The 19,690-nt window shown below is 42.8% G+C and overlaps 2 protein-coding genes and 1 pseudogene across 2 annotated transcripts in view; 1 reads left to right on the top strand and 2 right to left on the bottom strand.

Moving 5' to 3' along the window:
- Positions 1 to 3,628: 3,628 nt before the first annotated feature.
- On the bottom strand, positions 3,629 to 4,972 carry LOC130124827 (leukotriene B4 receptor 1-like; annotated as a pseudogene).
- A 1,281-nt stretch (positions 4,973 to 6,253) lies between these two features.
- LOC130125187 (serine protease 23-like) lies at positions 6,254 to 9,707 on the top strand. Its single transcript, XM_056294675.1, has 2 exons — positions 6,254 to 6,412; positions 6,908 to 9,707. The coding sequence occupies exons 1-2, from the start codon at positions 6,399 to 6,401 to the stop codon at positions 8,355 to 8,357; spliced, it is 1,464 nt and encodes a 487-aa protein (XP_056150650.1). The 5' UTR covers positions 6,254 to 6,398; the 3' UTR covers positions 8,358 to 9,707.
- A 2,088-nt stretch (positions 9,708 to 11,795) lies between these two features.
- Positions 11,796 to 19,690, bottom strand: part of snap91b (synaptosome associated protein 91b) — a 36,413-nt gene continuing 28,518 nt past the window's right edge. Inside the window, exons 16-21 of the mRNA XM_056295032.1 lie at positions 16,796 to 16,858; positions 14,287 to 14,373; positions 13,289 to 13,350; positions 12,317 to 12,370; positions 12,084 to 12,167; positions 11,796 to 11,882 (exon numbers count right to left, since the gene is read on the bottom strand). Coding sequence (XP_056151007.1) covers positions 11,796 to 11,882; positions 12,084 to 12,167; positions 12,317 to 12,370; positions 13,289 to 13,350; positions 14,287 to 14,373; positions 16,796 to 16,858 — 437 coding nt within the window. The remainder of the gene's footprint in view (positions 11,883 to 12,083; positions 12,168 to 12,316; positions 12,371 to 13,288; positions 13,351 to 14,286; positions 14,374 to 16,795; positions 16,859 to 19,690) is intronic.

The following is a 19,690-nucleotide window of genomic DNA, read 5'->3' as shown; positions in this document are numbered from 1 at the left end:
AGTGGCAACCGCTCCTAACCTAGTGTGTATAACAGAAGGTAAGCTATGTGATGGGGTGTTTACCCATGGGCATCTTACCTTGATCCCCTTGCCCAAAAGAACTAAACAAACTAAAGGCTAAACATAACTCAAAATACTCCAGACTGAAACAATGCAAAACTTAACAGAAAACAGGCCAGACATTACAAACACAAAGTAGCTACAAAGACATCAACACAAGGTAGCTACATAACACTAACTACGATCACACACAAACTAAACTTAGCTGGCCCCTGGAGAACTGAAGACATGTGGGGGTTTAAATAGTATACTGCACAGCTGATGGAAATTGGTTGATTTGTTGACTGGTTGAATTGGTGATGAGGAGCACCTGGGGGATACCTGAACGTAGAATGAGAGTGAGGGTTAGATACAGAAGGCAACACAAAACTATACGGACACGGACACACCTGTGGCCGTAACACCATTTATAATTACATATTGCTTTCTCGCATAGATATAGCTTCTAAACCAGTTAAGCGTTATACCTCTGACCCCATAATGATACAATTTATTTAAAAGAATCTCAAAATCAATAGTGTCAAATGCCTTTGACAAATCCAGAAAAATACTAATGCCACAGTCTCCTTTATCAATAGCATCAATGATTTTTTTTTCCAATAAGTTCAAGAATCGCTATGTATGTGGTGCTCTTTTTCCTGAAGCCATACTGAGACAGAACAAGAATATTAGATTTTTCTAGGTAATCACTTAATCTGCTATACACAACTCTCTTTAGTACTTTGGATATTGTAGGCAATATAGATATTGGACGGTAGTTGTGCATTTTTTATCACCAGATTTAAAGACTGGAACAATTCTAGCAATCTTTGCCATATTATGCACAACCCCACAAAGTAATGAGAGGTTTGTAGAGTAGACAGGTGGCTCCATAATTTTGTTCACAATGGCTTTAATCATTTTGCTAGAGGTTTCATCTGTGCCAGCTGTATGTGAACTTTTCATAATCATGATGATTTTAGAAACTTCATTTTTGTCACTTGGCTTCAAGAAAAATGAATTCAAATGTTTTTGTTTTGTTTTTTTGTATATATTGGCTGAAAGTGGCACCCTGCGGTTTGCTAATTTTGTTGGAAAGATTTTCACCTATGGAGATAAAATGATTGTTAAAGTTATTAGCAAGATCAGTATTGCTAATATCAGCATTATTAATATTACTGCTGGTGCTACTAGCATTTTGTATAATGCTGGTGTCAGGAAGCACAGCGTTTTTGCGACCCCAGCTTAGTACTTTGTTTAAAACCTTCCAGGATTTCTTTGAATCCCCATGTGATGCTTTAATGAGTTCTGTGTAATAATTTATCTTACTAGTTCATATAATATGTGTAAGTTATTTCTGTATTTGGTATATTGTTCCTTATTAGTATCACTATGGGTTTTAATGTAGCGTTTATAAAGTTTGTTCTTATGTTTGATGGATTTTAGGATTCCCTTTGTAAGCCAGACATTGTGATCTATTGTATTGCTTCTAACGATCTTTTTGGGTACGATGCATTCAGTGGAGTTTGTTATTTCACTAATTAGAGCATTACATGCAGTATCTGGATCATTACAATCATAGACTGAGTCCCATGTTACGGTTCGCAGGTTTTCACATAATTGTAGCAGCATTTTCTCATTTAGGACTTGAACTTTTGATTTAGGGCTTGAAGCTGTTGTCTTAACAAGATCAATGAATAACACAATAGGAAAATTATCTGAAATGTCAGAAAGCACCACACCCGAGTCAGTACAGGCATCACGAATGTTTGTGATGAAGTTATCAATGATAGATTTGCTGTTTTTTGATACTCTGGTAGTGTAGCGAATTCAGGGGACAACGCAACCACAGGAACTGCCGCGGCCGGGAAGCGAACCCATATCGCCCGCACCGCAGGAGACATCGCTAACCGCTAGACTAAAGGGTCAGACCTGCGAGCCAGCGGCCAGCGTGTCTTCTTATCCATGCACGTTACAGTAGAAGTGTTTATGGTGGGGAAGAAAGAGGAGGAATATAATGCGTTAATAAAATAATTTTTTGCAGTATCCTCTCTAGAAATGTCGATATTGAAATCCCTAAGAATAACACAATCTTTGATATTTCTATTTATGGAATATAAAGTTTCTTTCAGTTTAAGACTGAAGGTGTCAAGATTGGAATCTGGGGGTCAATCAATAATAAGATTTTTACCATTGTTTATATTTATCTCAATGAAGAGCGAGTCGGAGTGATCATCTTCAATTAAATATTGTCACAGACATTCACTGAGTGTCCAGAGCTCACGTACAGACATATTCCACCACCTCTTCTGCCTATTTTATTTTTATTATATAATTTATAACCATCTAGGTTTAAGATCTCTACATAAAACCTAGTATCATTGAGCCAAGTTTCACTGCAGCCAATTACATCAAAACTATGGCCTACACTGGACAGAAAAGAGACTAATTAGTCATGATGTTTATTTAGGCTTCTAATATTTAGGTGTAGTAATGAATACTTATTATTTGTGCTCTTTAGTTGGTCAGTTGAATAACGCTTGCAATTTAGCCTCTCACTTAAATTTAAGCACTGCTGTTCGTAGCTTTCATTACAGCTTATGTCACCAAAACCCATAAAAGTCAGGTGGTGATGTAGTTTCAAAATGACTGATGCAACAATATCAACAAGAAAAAAAACAAACCACAAAACAAACCTTCAGTGAACACTCCAGCACAGGCCTCTTCCCCGATGGAGATGCGTGCAAAGATCTCTTAAAACACAATAAGATTATCTTCAAGATTGTCTTCAAACAGTGTAAGTACAAGAACATGTACTCACTGCTCAACAAACTCAACTCAAACAAACATGTCACTGTTGACAGAATAAACAGTCCTCATGAAAGAAGTAACAGTCCTCATGAAAATACACAACCAATGGTTCCTTGGGTCTAGGAGGAAACAACACGCATTGTGAGCGCAAGCAACTTAGCAAATGTAGCCAACGTGTCATTCACTCGCTCCTGGCCCAAACTTCCCCAACATACAGTTACCTTAAGAACGTTTATCTTGAGCAGGCAAATTTTTCTCTATAATTTCATAAACTTAGTCTAGCCTTTTCAGCATACACCCACTCTTTCCAGTTAACTATCTGCTAACGGTTTATTTACTCACGGGATTCACATAGATAGATAGATGGATAGATGGATGGATGGATGGATGGATGGATACATAGATAGATAGATAGATAGATAGATAGATAGATAGATAGATAGATAGATAGATAGATAGATAGATAGATAGATAGATAGATAGATAGATAGATAGATAGAAGATTTTTCCCCCTTTTATCTTTGTGATTTAGCTCATAATATTACGTTTTCATGAGAAACTGAAAATATTTACTTAAAATTGATTCCTTTAACTAATTTTAGTTAAATCATCTGTTGGAACAGATTTGCATACAACACTGTTACAGCAGCAAGAGGAGGCTGATGCATGCACATCTCAAAAGACCAGACTGACCCTGTGGAGAGACAAGCTCAAGAATTGTTGTGTCCAAACATCACCGCACGAGCATTTTGGGAGGCAAAGGTGTCGAGGAGTGGATTCAGGCAACTGCTGACACATGTTCCGAACTCTTCACACAAAACTTCTTCAGGGATTCGTTGCCGAGTAAAATGGCTGCCACACGCAAAATGTTGACTATGTGAAGTGGCGTCCACAGAACAAAAAAGGACACGATGATATTGGTCATGAGTTTGGCAGTCCGTGGGATGTTAGAGAGCACTCTCTGGTTTACTGCCCTGCTGAGGCAGGTGTAAGCAGACACCATGAGAGAGGAGGGAACTATAAATCCCAGCAGGGTTTCCATCAGCAACACCAGAGCTTGCTGGGCATCGAAAGAGAACACCGCTTGACAAGTCAACCATTTCTCATCTTTAATGAGCTGTCGAACTACCAAAATGGGGATTGACAGGATTAATGCGACTACCCAGAGGAGACCCAGCAACCCTGTCTGTGCTGCCTTTCCCAGCCAGGTCATGTAAAGCACCTGAATACAGTGCAGGATGCTGAGCCAAGTCACTGTAAGCACGCTGGCATAGACACTGCAGTATACAAGATACAACAGGACCTTGCATGCTATCAGTCCCAGGTTCCAGCTGTAGAGTTCAGTGTATATCCACAGGGGCAGTGTGGGCAGGCACAACAGGTCCAAAACCGCCAAATGTATCCTCAAACTGTTGTGCAGGCTGGAGAGCTGCAGCCGCAGATGATCTCATGCAAGCAAGGTGATCACCATGAGGTTGCCCGGGACCCCCAGCAGGACGCAGAGGGACAGGAGCACCGAGGGGACCAGGCCGCTGAGGTTCCACACAGAGGAGGTGCTGGAAGTGTTGGTACTGACGACGGAGAGGTTGAGGTGTTGCGTTGTTTACTGACTGAGAGACAAGCTGAACCTGTTGGTACTGACACCACCGTATTAAACGACCCTGTGAAAGAGGAAGACATTATTCTATCTTACGTGCAATCTTCAGATGGGGACATGTAACAGGAACAGGGACATTTGCCATTCAAATGAAGTTTAAGGAAAACAGGGGATCGATGCCATTGCAATTTGCATCGCTTTCCAATACTTATCCACACACCTCATTCCCCGTGTCAACATTTGGTCAGCTCTTCATTAAAACCGCCTCAAGGAGAAGGGACAACATGTAAAACAAACCCACCCACTGTTGTCCCTGATGAATCCCAGTGTGTATGATGGAAGTAAATACTCTACGCGTCCAAGCACGCGAAAAACACCTGAAACATGTCAAACTGGATGTCTCCCTCATGCGTCTTTAGGTAAACTTTGTGTCAAAGTAAAGATAACTAACCCAAGTATACTGTAAATGTTTTTGTTTTCCCCCATCATCTCACTCATTCATGTTTACATGATCTTGACTACCATCCCAGCACTTGTAAAATTCCTAAATGCTGAACAGCCACTTTGTAAGAAAAAAAACAAAAAAACATCCGTTATTTGGAAAAATATTATGGGATATGTTAATATGCTAAATATGTACAAACTATCTTAACGCATGTATATGTACATCTATTAAATAAAAGAAATAAAATATTCATTGGTCTATAAATAGATAGTGTCTGTAACTCTTTCCACTTGTAAAAGGTCATGGCGATGTAGCATTGTGTTGACAATGTAAAAGAAATACTATGTCAGACAGATTGCAATGTTTTCTGCTGATCAATTGATCAACATGGGCGAATACAACGCAAAGCTTCTTATATCGCCACCTTAAATATTGATGTTCTTGCCAACAGCTGCATGATCTTCCTGTCAGTATGATACATGGCAGCAGTCTTCATTGATTCTTTCCTTGAAGATGTGTGTGTGAGCGAGAGACAGACAGACAGACAGAGAGAGAAAGAGAGAGAGAGGGGAAGCGATAGCGAGACTGGAGTGGAATGAGGCATATCATTGTAACATTTCAGCATAAAGTGTGTGTGTGTGTGTGTGTGTGTGTGTGTGTGTGTGTGTGTGTGTGTGTGTGTGTGTGTGTGTGTGTGTGTATTGACAATGAGTGACTGCGCCCTTGCGTCCTTGTCTGTTAGGCGCATGCGCAGTGTTACGACCTCTGCTTGAGGGGGATGGAGGAAGGGGGGGCAGAAAGGAGGGGTCCGGGGTCCATGCGCTGAATGAGCGCCTGTTGGCCGGCGTGGCACGTCAGTTGTCAAAATAAACCAGCGGGAGTTGAAACGCAGGTTGTCCCCCTCAGATCCGCGGAGGTCTCGGGAGGATTAATCACCTCTATTTTATGCGTGTTTGTAAAGCAGCACATCAAACTTCACCCGGCGTAAATCTGAATTTTACGGTTTCGACCACATAAGCGCCGAATAAACACGGACTATAAAGGCGACATTTTGTGGAGAAACCCAGTTTCCAGGATGACTCTTGCAGCCATGCTGTCTAAAATACTCCAAAGCGTCCGTACCTGTGCCGCGCATGGCCTACGTAATGAAAATATTTGTGGAATCCGGTGGGGGGGGGATCGTGACATTTCTTTCCGTAGCCCATGGGCTTTGATTTTGACTTTAAATTAAAATGTTATCACATGATCAAAAACTTCATTCATACTTCAGCTCTCTTTGACTCGAATGGCTCCCCCTTCTGTTGGCTCGTCATCTCGTCCTGCAATGCTTGAACTGAGACTCCTGTGAGGATCTTGCAGACGCCGGCTTCTTTTTTGCGCTCCGGTTGTTTGGTGCCCAGGCAATGATGGGACGAGGATTTTCGAGTACCTGCAACCTGTTAAGATAAATTGTCTTTTCTGGTTCATTTAAACGAGAGTGTTTACCGGAAATCGCCCTGGTGTCTCATGCATGTTTGCAGGTAGGACTACTTTAAACACTTTGTACTTTTTCATCTTCCATAATTTTCGCCCCTAGCGATGGTTTGTGTATTATTTTTCGACTACTATGTGTAGGGTATTTGTTATAAGGGTTGCAGACTTTCCCACCTGTGAAAACGTTTTTATTGCTTTTTTAGTTACTGTTATGTAGAGGGTTTTTTTTTACAGAAATCACACGTCAATAACTCAGTGTAGAAGTGTTGCATTTACCAGCAACCAATCCCTTACACTGTACAGTAATATAAATGTCAAGCACATCAGGTTGATTCTAAACTGAACAATTTTGAGTTTCAAAACGTTGCTCATTTGCATGCTCACCTAGTTATTCATTGTTACAATAGGGTTGCAATGGCACTACCCGATATTGAGGTTGTGCGCCCTCTTCTGGCTATACACTGTGCATGCAGAGTATAAAACAAAGGCATGTATAGTTGATACAATGGCTTGTTAAAGGTAATGAGCATCTGTCATTTCAGTGTGATGGACACCATACATTTGCTGTGGCTGTTGCTTTGTGTGAGTCCCTTGGTGGTGTCTGGGGTCGGCGTTCAAGATGATGACAATGAAGTGTACAGGTGGTCCAAGCAAAGTGTCCCGGTGGTACTGGATCGACACACAGAGATTTTGGACACCCCGAACTTCTGGTCGCAGGAAGAGGATGATAAGAGAGAAGGAACATGGAGACTATGTGGGATAGAGTGCCAAAGCACCCTACCTCCCCTGGACCAGACCGAGCAAGAGAAGATACTAGGATATGAGACGATGTATGCAAATGGCACATGCACACAAACAAAGATCACATTGCTTGGCTTCAACAAGACATCTCCACGTGCACTTGTCAACACATCAACACAAACACGCAAGAAAAGGCAGGTTTATGGGGAAGATGGGCGCTTTGTGATCTCTGACTCGCGGTTCACCACCAACTACCCATTCTCTACTGCAGTCCGCCTCTCCACAGGGTGCTCTGGGATCCTTGTATCCCCAAAGCATGTGCTAACCGCAGCCCACTGCGTCCATGATGGGAAGGACTATCTGGAAGGCATGAGAAGGCTTAAAGTTGGGGTGTTACAGCTCAAGTCTAAAAGAGGAAAAGGAAGAAGGCGGATGGGAGGGCGGAGGAGAGGAGGGAGGGGAAGAGAGGGGGAGACACGAGATGAGAAAATACAAGAGGGGACTTTAGAGGAAGGAGAGGAGTGGAATAGCATAGATGGAAAGCTGGTGAGAGGCCGACAGGGGGGTGGAGTTGGGAGGCGGAGAGGGAGAGGGAGGAAAGGAGATGTGGAGGGAACAGGTGCTCAGGGAGGCATAGAGGGACAAGAGATTAGAAGAAGAGGCAACCCGAAAAGACGAATGCGACGCAGTGCAGAACTCAAAAAGTGGCCCGTGTTTCGATGGACACAGGTCAAACAAACTCGCATCCCCAATGGCTGGATCCACGCCAAGAACTCGCCTAAATCTGTTGCACCTGACTATGATTATGCCCTTCTGGAGCTGAAACAAGCTGTCAAACAAAAGCACATGAAGCTTGGGGTGGCTCCCTCTGCCAAGGCCCTGACACGGATCCACTTCTCAGGTTATGACACTGAAAAGGTCTTGCTGGATGGTCTTAGGGATGAGAAAATAGTCTATCGGTTTTGTTCTGTGGCAAAGGAGTCTGACGATCTCATGTACCAACACTGTGATGCGGAGCAGGGTGCGGCTGGTGCAGGTGTCTACATTCGCCTAAGAGAGGATGTTGGCACTGCAGGCCAGAAAGGGAAGTGGCAACGGAAAGTGATTGGTGTGTATTCAGGGCATCAGTGGGTGGAGGTGGAAGGAGGTGAACAGAGGGACTTTAATGTGGCAATGAGGATCACTCCGTCCAAATATGCCCAGATCTGTCACTGGATCCATGGAGATCCCAGTCTGTGTAAAGAGGTTTGAGATGGGGAAGTAAATGGTCTACAAGAGATCTGAGGAAGATATGGACTCATCTTTCCAAAGAACTGAACTGCTGATCTAAGACCAGCATACCACTCCAGTGACAGTGTGGTTAGTCAGGCTTTAGCAGCAAAGAAGTGATCTAAGTTCAGTACATCAGTACTAGGCTTGTTAAAGGTACAATCAGTAAGATTTTTTTGTCTAGTTACCACAATCAACAACCAATAGGGACTCCAACCAGTCTCCTTGAGTGACAGTGGCCCACAAATGACACAACTAATGCTAATAACATATCATAATTTCACAAGCTAGCTAATGCAGAGGTCCCTCAGAGATGTCAAGTGAAAAGGTAAATTACAGAAATTTTAGCACCTGGCAAAGCTATCATTATGCAACCTCCCCCGAATACATAAAGGTCTTTTTTTCTTCTTCTGCTATCATGACAGTCAAAATGTTACCGATTATACCTTGATACACAGACACACTGTTTATTTATCCCAACAGAGAGACTGGTTGAAATCACAACTTGTAAACAACTTTTGCAGTCTAGATCAAAGTTCCTTGTTGCATATGTGCAACTGAACTAAAAAGTTAAGATGGTGAGGAAGTGCAATGTTTGTTTTGGAAGATTAGAGTATCAAAACATGTTTCACCATATATTAACTTCACTGTCATCATCCAAGTTTGAAACTTCTCCAGCGTGAGTTTGTTTTCTTTTTAAGGTAGTCTTTTTTTTTACAACTTTAGACAGTTTTAATTTTTCCTAAGTGCTTTAGTGTTTAGATTGAAAGACAAAAGTCTAGGTGTTTTGTGTCAGTTTACTTTGTGTAAACAGCTTGCTTTCTTTGCGAAACCACTATGCTAATAGCATACAAAGGTTTAATTTGGTGCTAGCCTTTTGAGCTCTAATGGTGCTATGTCACTTGATTTTTAAGGATATGTATGAGAGAAGGTTTTGTTTGTCTGAGTCTGCATCTGCATGAAATGTATAGATATGTCATTTGTTCCCAATCTCTTCTGGTGGTTTAAGCCTTGAAAACATCAGTTTGCTAATATTGAATCCTGAATCCTGATGCCTTGCATTGCAATTTTGTATACATTATGGATTGATTATTGATATTTGTTTAATGTCAAAATCAAACTCATGAGTGCTATTTTCTTGTCCATAAAGACCTGCCCATTGAAATCAAATAAATAAGAATTTTCAAGGGGTTACTGAGGCTAAAGATCCAAAATCTAATCTACGAGCAGATGAAACCAGGAGAGATAAGTGATGAGGCGTGAGGGTCGTTTGGATCAGTGTATTTGCATTTTATTGCATCTTATTTAGACTCACATGCACATAGGGGTAGTGGGGGGAGGGGGGTCAGGGTGGGGAGGGATAATGCCATCCATTAACCCAAAAACAACACAGCCTTCATACAAATACTTAGCAGACATTATTTACCCACTTTCTATTTTTGTTTTATGTGTTTTAATCATCTTTATTTTCTTTCAATACCTTGTAATGCCACAATGGATTAAGATAGTCACTTTGGAAATAAACAACACAACACCCAGCATATATTTGAGTGCATTAGAGTGAGAGAGTCCCCAAGGCTTGCAAGGAGAGTATAGGTGTAATTGCACTGACCATTGCTTCACAATGACCTTCGGAGGACTGAGGGTACATTTCGAAATATGTCCACAAAACTCTTCTTGTCTCTCTCACCTCCACATGCCAAAATGTTACACACCTTGTCAAACGGTGAAGTCATGCAGAGAACGAGACAAAGAAAGAAGATCTTTGAGAGCACTGGATTACAGTCCAATCCAACATGTATCCGGTGTTGCAGTCTGTGATGCAATACCATTCCATACCAGCAGAGAGAGCAACAGTTACCACTTTGGGAAGAATTTGCATTCAATACTGCCTCTGAATAACCGCTAAGAGATATGTACAAAGGAGGCGTGACCGTTTTGAATCTGTATTTTTCCCCCCCATGTTGAAATAACTAAAAATATATGATACAATTCTCTCAAAATAAAGATTAAAGAAAAATATGTGTAAACTATCATCAAAATATTCTAAAATGCATGTCAATTTGAACACAGTCCGCAACTTTTTTTCTCTCCATATATCACACAATTCCCCCCAAAAGGAAAGAAAAAATGTTTTGTTAAACACAAAGTGAACAGCGCCATATGATATCTGTTTTCCTGTGATAAAAATCCAGATTAGAGGCCCAAGTTTAAGAACTCTTGTCGCACGTTGTTTCAGAGGTATTCTCAAAGAGGCTGGACAGATGAGTCGTGGGAGGATGGACGGTCATATTGGATAGTACAACCAAGTGTTTAATAATGCCATAAACACAGCTCAGCATCAGATTGGACAGCAGGGAAAGAGGAAGGGGTGGGGATTGGCCAGTGAGGTTTACACACACCGAACACGGTCCACATTTAACAACACAATCCGTTTGGGATATGCGCAAAGAAACCAACATATATCCACCATTCCAACTCAGCTTGTATGCGGAATGCAGAACAAATCTAAATACACGTTTTAAATTTTTTTTTTTTAGTTCGTTTTTTTTTTTCTCATAGTATATTAAGTAAAGGTTAACACTGAAGTACACGCATACTCACACACACATAAACAGCATTTTGTTTTCTGTATCTAAGGTTCACATTCACGGTTGTGCTACAACATTAGATAGGGAGGGCAGAGGGTTGAAAGAGTGTGTGGTTAGTGGGGAAGCCAGAGGGCAAAGGTTGCAGAGTTGATGGCTGATTGGCTGAAGAGCTTGATCGTGACGTGAGGGAGGCAGAAAGGAGGTACACACATCCACATCCACAGAGCTCCAGACATGACAACCTCTGGATGGAGGAAGGATGAGCAAAAGAAAGATGAGAGAACATGAGGGGAAAAAATGAGAGGATCACAGAAAGGAAGGAGAGAATTAGACAGAATAACACTGAATAGCACAGATTATATTAAGAAATAAGTCAAGTCTCTTTCAGCTACGGCAAGAGAGAGAGAGAGAAAGAGAGAGAATATGAATAAGATCCAGAAAGCAACACATTCTCATCCAGGGGCATCCGATATCGGAACTTTTGCCACAGCGGCGATTTGGAACATGGCAAGGTACCCTTTGGCATCTATATGGAGAGAGGTGTTCGGTAGACTCCAACACCAAACCTCCTGCAGCAATGCCTACACCTACAGCTTTTTTACCAGCGCTGAGAATTTTTCCATTGGATGGTTTATCTTAATAAATGATTATTAATGTCATGAAGCTCAGGTGATGGTTAAGCTTTGGGTTAAGGTGAGGTAGGTTGGTACGTCTTGTTCCCCGGTGCAGCTCTTTTCTTGACACCAAGGGATAACAATCAACTCTAGAAAGATAAAAGATGGTAAAAAACACAGTGGACCTACCATTGGGCTGATGAGTTAGAGGCAGTCTACATGAAGTCCTTAATGTTAAGATCATCCAGTGCATTTCTTGGAGGTGGGGGCCTCCTGGGGCTCTGGCCCATCCCTGGAGACATCTGCAGAAATACTTCATGTTAGCTCTGCTGTTGCTCAGCATCAGATGGACTCTTTTTTTTCTTGAGTGCGGACATTTTTTTTGGGTTGGGTTTAAGGTTATGCATACATATGTATGTGTGTGTGTGTGTGTGTGTGTGTGTGTGTGTGTGTGTGTGTGTGTGTGTGTGTGTGTGTGTGTGCGTATTGCTTCTTCATTTTACCGGTGCTCCTGGGGCTGCTCCTGTGGCGGGGAAGCCTGGCCTAACCATGGGCATCATGGGGGCTCCAGCGCCTGGCGCCCCAGGCTTTGTGAAGATCAAACAGACAAGAGAAATGACAGTGAGACAAAACCCGGCGCTATCTGAAGGGTGTGTGGGCCGCCTAAAAAGGGTCATTGGCCATCTTAGTTGTTCCTAATGTCTGTAGACCAATGGTCTGGGACTGGCGGTCTTACCATGCTGAAGCTGGGGTAAGACCCCATAAAAGAAGGGACCCCCATGGGTACAGTCTGGGGGTGTGGACGGGGAGGGAGAGGAGGATTTGGATGTTACCAGACTAATACGTGTAACACAGACACTGCAACAGAACACGCACACACACCTCCATGGCCACATGAAGAAAAAAGACCCCAACAAAGACAACACACAGGAGGCACACACGAAACACACAAAGACGCAAACAATAAACAAACAAAGACGCAAAGACAAAACATGCTAAGCCTGCGCTTTAAAACAAGACGCATCAAAATGTAAAGAAACCAACGTAGCATAACCAAAGCCCTATCTGAACCTCTGAATTCAGATACATTTGATTTCCTCATGCAAACACTTTTAGAGAGCATTGGTAAAAGCTTTTCATTGGCAGGCAACTTTAGGTATTAGTAGGGGAGAGTAGGGATTTGATTGTATAAGATTTAATATGGCTCAACTGTTGTCATGTGAATGCATGTGCATGGGGTGGGTATTGTCTAGGAGTATCAGATAGCTTATAAAGACTCTAGGAGGCTATATGGGATGATAAGGGTATTTCCTCTTGCTATTTCCAAGCAAGAGCATCTCAGATTGGCACTAAGATTTGCCTCTTCATCACTCTCCAGAAGGTAGGAAAAAAAAACCTTTTAAAATAGTCAGAAACCTTAGTTCTCTGCCTTGAGCTTTGGTCATTTCAAAAACACTGAGCATGCTGGAAATGCCTCAGCCATCGAAACGATCAAAACCAGAGGCGTAACAGTCAATGGCTTTAAGGCCGACTGGGAATTTGACTTATCCTAGTGCTTTGCTTCACTGCCACACCTCCAAGCTTGCTAGCGCTATGAATGGACCGGCCTGGCGAGCTGGATGGGGGCAATGCTTGTGATTGACTCCATGCCCTGACTGTCACTGCCATGCGGCTCCACTCCATGCTGCAAGACATATACAACATTTACCATAGGAGCACCCCAACTGGGGGGAGCTACCTGAGGAGCCGTTGGGTTTCCCATTGAAAGATCTGTGAGAGAAAGACAGAGACAGATAAAAAGAATGAGCGCTGCAACAATGCTGTGTCAAAACTGCAACAAAATTTAGCATATATATATATATATGTATACAATTAAGAAAATTCCCAAAACTAACAGAATCTGCCGGTGAAGGAAGCTATTTCAACTAAGATTTTTTGAAACGAGATATTTTCAAATCATGACAAATTGTCTTACATCGTCAGTTCTTGGTGAGTTAATGATTCTTGAAACACGATATTTCTGTGTGATTTGAAGACCGTCAGACTTGTTCAATGACGGATAAAAAGAGAGAGAGAAAGCAGATGACTGTGGATATTTCTTTCTGTTATTCAAAGCTCCACTATAATAATTATGATGTAGTAAAATGACTAAGTCTCATTTTTATGAGTAAGGAGAAAAAATGTTTCGTTTTTACAAAATGGCCGTTTGCAAAGTTTCTGAGTCCCATCTCCCTTAGATGTTGTTGTTGTGTCCAGTAAACGTTCAAAATAAGCTTTCCATGATAACCTAATCAAGAGTTTCTATCAACCGTTTTTTTTTTATTAAGTTAAGAGTGTGGTCTTCCACAAAGTTTTTTTGATTTTTTTTTTTAAATAAAGAAAGATTATCCATAGAACACTCTTATGAAGGTCAGATTTGGGTTTGGAGGGGAAAATATGCATTGTGCTCCACTTCCTCAGAATAATGTGAATCTATTTTACAGTTTTCCCAGCGACACTTTTTTTTATCTCCCTTTCTTTCAGCTTTGTGTTTTCATTAATCTGGGATTATCAACAGTACCTTGTATCAGAGTTGCTCTTAGTGGGTTAATTGAATGTAGGAGGAAGTGAAGATGATTTCTAAATGCTGATTAGTGAATCGCCGTCAATCGTTTTTTTAAATGTAGTCAATTACTGAATGCCAAATGAATTTTAACAATTACTTACTGCCTGCCAGGTTAGCCATCGTGGCATCCAGGTCTCCCGCCTGGGGGGTAACAGCGGGCTTCATTACGTCCCCTAGTCCATCGAACACTGTATGAAGAAGAGAGGAAGAAGTAAAGGGAGAAGAGGGTAAATAGAGAGTGAGAGAGAGAAGGAGGGGGAGAGAGAAAGAGAGTGAAAAAGAGAGGTTAGGGTGCTCCATCAGCAGCAGTCCTTACTTTCACAATAACTTGGTAGGAGACTTTCTTACTACTGGGGATTACCATGACAACCAAATGATACGGTCGCCACGGTAACAGAGACCGCAGGGAGCAAGCAAGAACAATCATCACTAAGTTTCTGGCACACACCATGGCATGACTAGTCAGCGCACACATGCAAACACACACACACACACACACACACACACAAGGGTTTTTAGTTGAAAAGTCATTGACTAAAAACTTCACTTAGCTTGAATCATAGCAGATACTATATGTGACACACTATGAAACAATCATAACTTCACAAAGCCCATCTATTTATGGGCTTTGTGATATGATAATTATATGAGCCTTTCCAGAGTCTCTACAGTGAATATGTGCTTGATTCACCATTTGCTACAATGCATTTTGAAAATGGCAAAGGCTATAAGAATTGCTGTCCAATAAAATATCCGACATGAAACAAATGCAAACTTAGATTCCTTTTATGCGTGTAATTGTATCTCGCGCAAAAATTACCACCTTAACAGACAAGCTGTTTAGGTTTTGTAGTTAACAATTGACTTTAAACGGCCACAGTATGCATGTCACCTAGTGTCCAGCACTGGATTGAAAGCAAAAGCACTGTAGCTGGGATGAGATTAAGTTAACTGCATTAAATTATATTAGTAGTTCACTCACAGATCCTAATCATCACACATCTAGTGGAAGGGGCAGTGCAGCTGAGCTTTCACCACTGCAATGCAGCAGTGCACTGTGGGAAATTAGCATGGTAAAGAGCCAGGGACTCACCCAATCAAATGGCAGGAAGCAAGCAATGAGCCAGCCCAAGAGTCAGATGAAGAGGAAAAGAGCAAGTGACAGAGAGAGAGAGGGGGGGGGGGGAGTGTGAGAGAGAGAGAGAGAATGTTGCCAGAGAAAGGAATAGAATGCAATGAAGTTTTAAAAGGGCAAGTAAAAATGAGACCATTAGAGGATATTAGACATATTTTGTGGATGAATGAAACGGAGAGAAAGAGAGAAACAGAGAGAGTAAAATGCCATGAAGTTTCAGACCATTAAAGGGTATTGTGTGTATGGTGTGGATGAAGGAAAATACAGAAAGAGAGACGTAGGGGGAAGATAAAGTAAAGCAATAATATTAGCAGATCAACAGTTCCATAGCATGCAGACCAATGATAGGAGAGATGACTGAGGAGCACAGGTGAAGAGGCCCCTGTCACCATAGTAACACAGTTACCACGGCTGCAGGGTTGCTCAGTGAAAAAGGATGGAAACATCTGAGGAATCCCCACAAGGCTGCAACAAATAACCACAGCAGCACAGCTCTTGTGTGATGACCCAATGATTTAACTATAGCTGTATCAATACAGGGACCCATAACCATGACATCAAACATGGCCGCATATGGACACAATCCACAGTACCAAAGGAGTGATCATGCCTCCGATGATCATAACGTGGTGATCGGTCAATTACAACTTAAAACCAACCATAAGTCAACAAACAAAGGATATGCAATATTTCCCCCCCTTTTTCTCCCCATTTGCACTTGGCCAATTACCCCATTCTTCCAAGCTGTCCCAGTCACTGCTCCACCCCCTCTGCTGATCCGGGGAGGGCTGCAGACTACCACATGCTTCCTTCGATACATGTGGAGTCGCCAGCCGCTTCTTTTCGCCAGGGGGACATAGCGCATGGGAGGATCACACTATTCCCACTATTCCCCCCAGTTCCCCCCCCCCTGAACAGGCGCCCCAACCGACCAGAGGAGGCGCTAGTGCAGCAACCAGGACACATACCCACATCCAGCTTCCCACCCACAGACACGGCCAATTGTGTCTGTAGAGACGCCCGACTAAACCGGAGGTAACACGGGGATTCAAACCAGCGATCCCTATGTTGGTAGGCAACAGAATAGACCGCCACACTACCCGGACACCCAAGATATGCAATATTGTGTATGCAATGCAAAATATACAATGTGCACACTAGCACATCTAACAGCAAAAAAGCCTTTTTTTCACATCAGATTCATAGCCAGTATAAATATTGAAATAAATACAATTTGTCTCTGCAAAACACGCAGTTTTTGATTTGCAAATCACAGGCTAAGTAATTAATTGGAAGATGTCAAATGTCAGCAGTGCACATTCTCATGAATTATGAGAATACAATGAATGAACACCGTGTCTCAACAAAATGGAAGGCATTCTCTGTATCTTTACGTTCCACAATGTGTTGCTGTGCCTTCCATTGTTGGAGTTCAACATGTACAGAATGTGGTGTCATATCTCCGGCCTTATTACCTGACATCAGTTCAGCACCAGGGGCACCAGGGGCAGCAGATAGGGCATCACCTCCGGCAGACTCTGGTGGGCCAGGCGGAAACAAACCAAAACATACCATACCAGGCCAAATTGGGCCAAGCCATTCCCATAGCAGCATGAGGGCAGAGAAGGGTAAACAGTCAACGTTCGGCTCCACACTGGGAAACCCAAACAGAGAGCAAAGTGTTAAAGAAGAATAGTAAAAAAGTATTGAATTAATACACAATCATAATCCTCACACTCACACACAAACCATTCAACAGAATGACAGAGCAAAAAAAACAAGATCACACACACGCAGCACACAAATCATGAAGACAAATCTCTTCTAGTTCATGATTCGTAAGTGCATGGAGTATAACCTCACTGGACCCTAGTCTGCAACTAGACACAACATTAAAGGAAATTGCAAATCAGCAGAGAAGCTCGCAACGTGTGGCTACACCCTAAAAGTCGATTCAACTCCCAAACATGCAACCAACCAAACTAATCAAATCTCAGCTTCTAATACCTGCCTGTGAAGAATACAACCAAAAAATCAAGGGTGTTAGGATAGCTGGTGTTGTACACTGTATGAACTGTAGCTGTGTTTGTAAAGCCTTCTGGGAATAAATTGTGATTTAGGACTACACAAATAAATCTGACTTGAATTGACAACCATTTCATTATCTGTTGATACTGATTGGTACCTTCTCCCACCCCCCCCGTTTTTTTCTCCCCAATTGTATCTGGCCAATTACCCCACTCTTCCGAGCTGTCCTGGTCGCTGCTCCACCCACTCTGCCAATCCAGGGAGGGCTGCAGACTACCACATGCCTCCTCCAATACATGTGGATTCGCCAGCTGCTTCTTTTCACCAGACAGTGAGGAGTTTTGCCAGGGGACATGGCACGTGGGAGGATCACGCCATTCCTCCCAGTTCCCCCTCCCTCTGAACAGGTGCCCAGACTGACCACAGGAGGTGCTAGTGCAGCGACCAGGACACATACCCACATCCGTGTTCCCACCCGCAGACACGGCCAGTTGTGTCTGTAGAGACACCTGACCAAACCGGAGGTAACACGGGGATTCGAACCGGCGATCCCTGTGTTGGTAGGCAACAGAATAGACCACCTTGCTACCCGAACGCCCCTCTGATTGGTACCTTCTTAATTACAGATAATAAAATGGCCACATGGAATATTAAAATAAACCATGTGAAAAGCCCAATATTGCAATAAACCCAGTTATAGTCATTGTATTCATAAAGCCTTGATGGCTTGAAATTAAAAGAGAAATTAAAAAAGCAAAAACCAGTCACACTTGATTTGATTTGATTTAGAGATTCAGCTCTCCTCTCTGAGGAACTGCTTTCATTAAAAGGAGTGACAGAGTGAGGACGGTCAGTTCTGTGAAGTACCCACCACCAAAAAGGTTCATGATGGCTGCAGTATCCGTTTTGGACGGGGTTGTGGAGGAGAGGAGGGGGGCAGGGGAGGAGAACATGTCTCCTAGGGATGGCAAGTAGGAGGAGACGGTGGTTAAAATACACCCACCCACCCACACGTGTGCACGCGCACGCACACACACACACAACCACAAACCCGACTGTTAACATAAATAATTTCATTGCAACACAACTCTGACAAATGCAAATGCAGTGCACGCAGAGCATGCTGGAATGGGAGAGAGGGCATTAGTCGATGCTTCAGAGACAGCGGGGAAGCGAGTGATTACAGCTGAATAGCCTGTGGCTGACCCTAAGGAGAGTATTCTTACATCCCTTTTTCTTCACTGATCAAGGCCAAGGACAAAGTCGACAGACAGAAAAGGGATACGAGATCGGGGAGCAAAAGGGGGTTGGGTACCTGCTGCAAACAAGTCAACACTGGCAGCGGGGTCTGCTTTGGTGAGGCTCGTATCTGGCATGGAATCAAAGAGATCTACAAGCAGATGTGCACAAATAAACACAAACATCAAAATGCTCAAAAACTTTGAAAAGGTAATGCCGGGTGATACTGTTCAAATCCCCGGCTGGGAAATCAAAGGCAGACAGGGTGAAGTGGATAGGGAGCGGTCATGCTGATATGAAAGCGAACCATCAATATGTGCACATTAGCGTGCTGAACTAAGAGAGCCAGATGAAAAGGAACACTAGAGAAATGATAGAAGGAAGACAGGGAGTCAACACACCAAGACAAGAGAGTGGAAAGGAGAAGAGATGAGAAGAGAAGACAACATCAGACCAGGACCGGGTGTCAAAGGAAACTCTAGAGAATTTCAAATGGCACACGTGTTATAGACATTTACCACTGAAAAGGTTTGTTGTAGGGTTGGAGGTGGAGGGGATGGGTGCTGAAACGGTTGCGGTGGTGGTGATGGTGTTGGATGCAGAGGTGAAGAGTGGGGAGGGGGTAGGCTGGGCCATGACTGAACTAAAGCAGGAATCCAACCCTCCGCCTGCGTTATTCTCTCCTGGCACTGAGGCAAAAAGGTCCAGACCGGGAGACACCACACTGGAGGTACCATCCGATGGTTCAAAGGGCTCTTTGACGGCAAAGATTGGGGGAAGGGGAAGAGGAGTGGGGGAAGGAGGAAGGAGGAAGGAACTCGACAAATGGAGAGCGAGTAAAATATTAGACGATGAGTTTTATGGCACATAAGACAGACACACGTTAGCTTCAAATGGTAACACGGGTGCCTCCTTTGAGATAATGAAAGAGAAGGAGAGAGGAATTGAAATGTATCTGCATGAATTTTTGGTGGTCGATAGGAGGATGGGGTTTGGGAGGGGGGGTGCTTGCAGGATTTCCACAGAGTCCCATTTCTGTATGCGCCACAGTGAATGAACATAAAACTCCAAATGACAAGATCTCATGGCTGGAAAATAACAAT

The sequence above is a fragment of the Lampris incognitus genome, chromosome 15 (assembly GCF_029633865.1).
Source record: "Lampris incognitus isolate fLamInc1 chromosome 15, fLamInc1.hap2, whole genome shotgun sequence".
NCBI classification, from domain to species: domain Eukaryota; kingdom Metazoa; phylum Chordata; class Actinopteri; order Lampriformes; family Lampridae; genus Lampris; species Lampris incognitus.
Note: the sequence above shows the minus strand (reverse complement) of the source record. Positions and strands in the feature narration are given on the sequence as shown.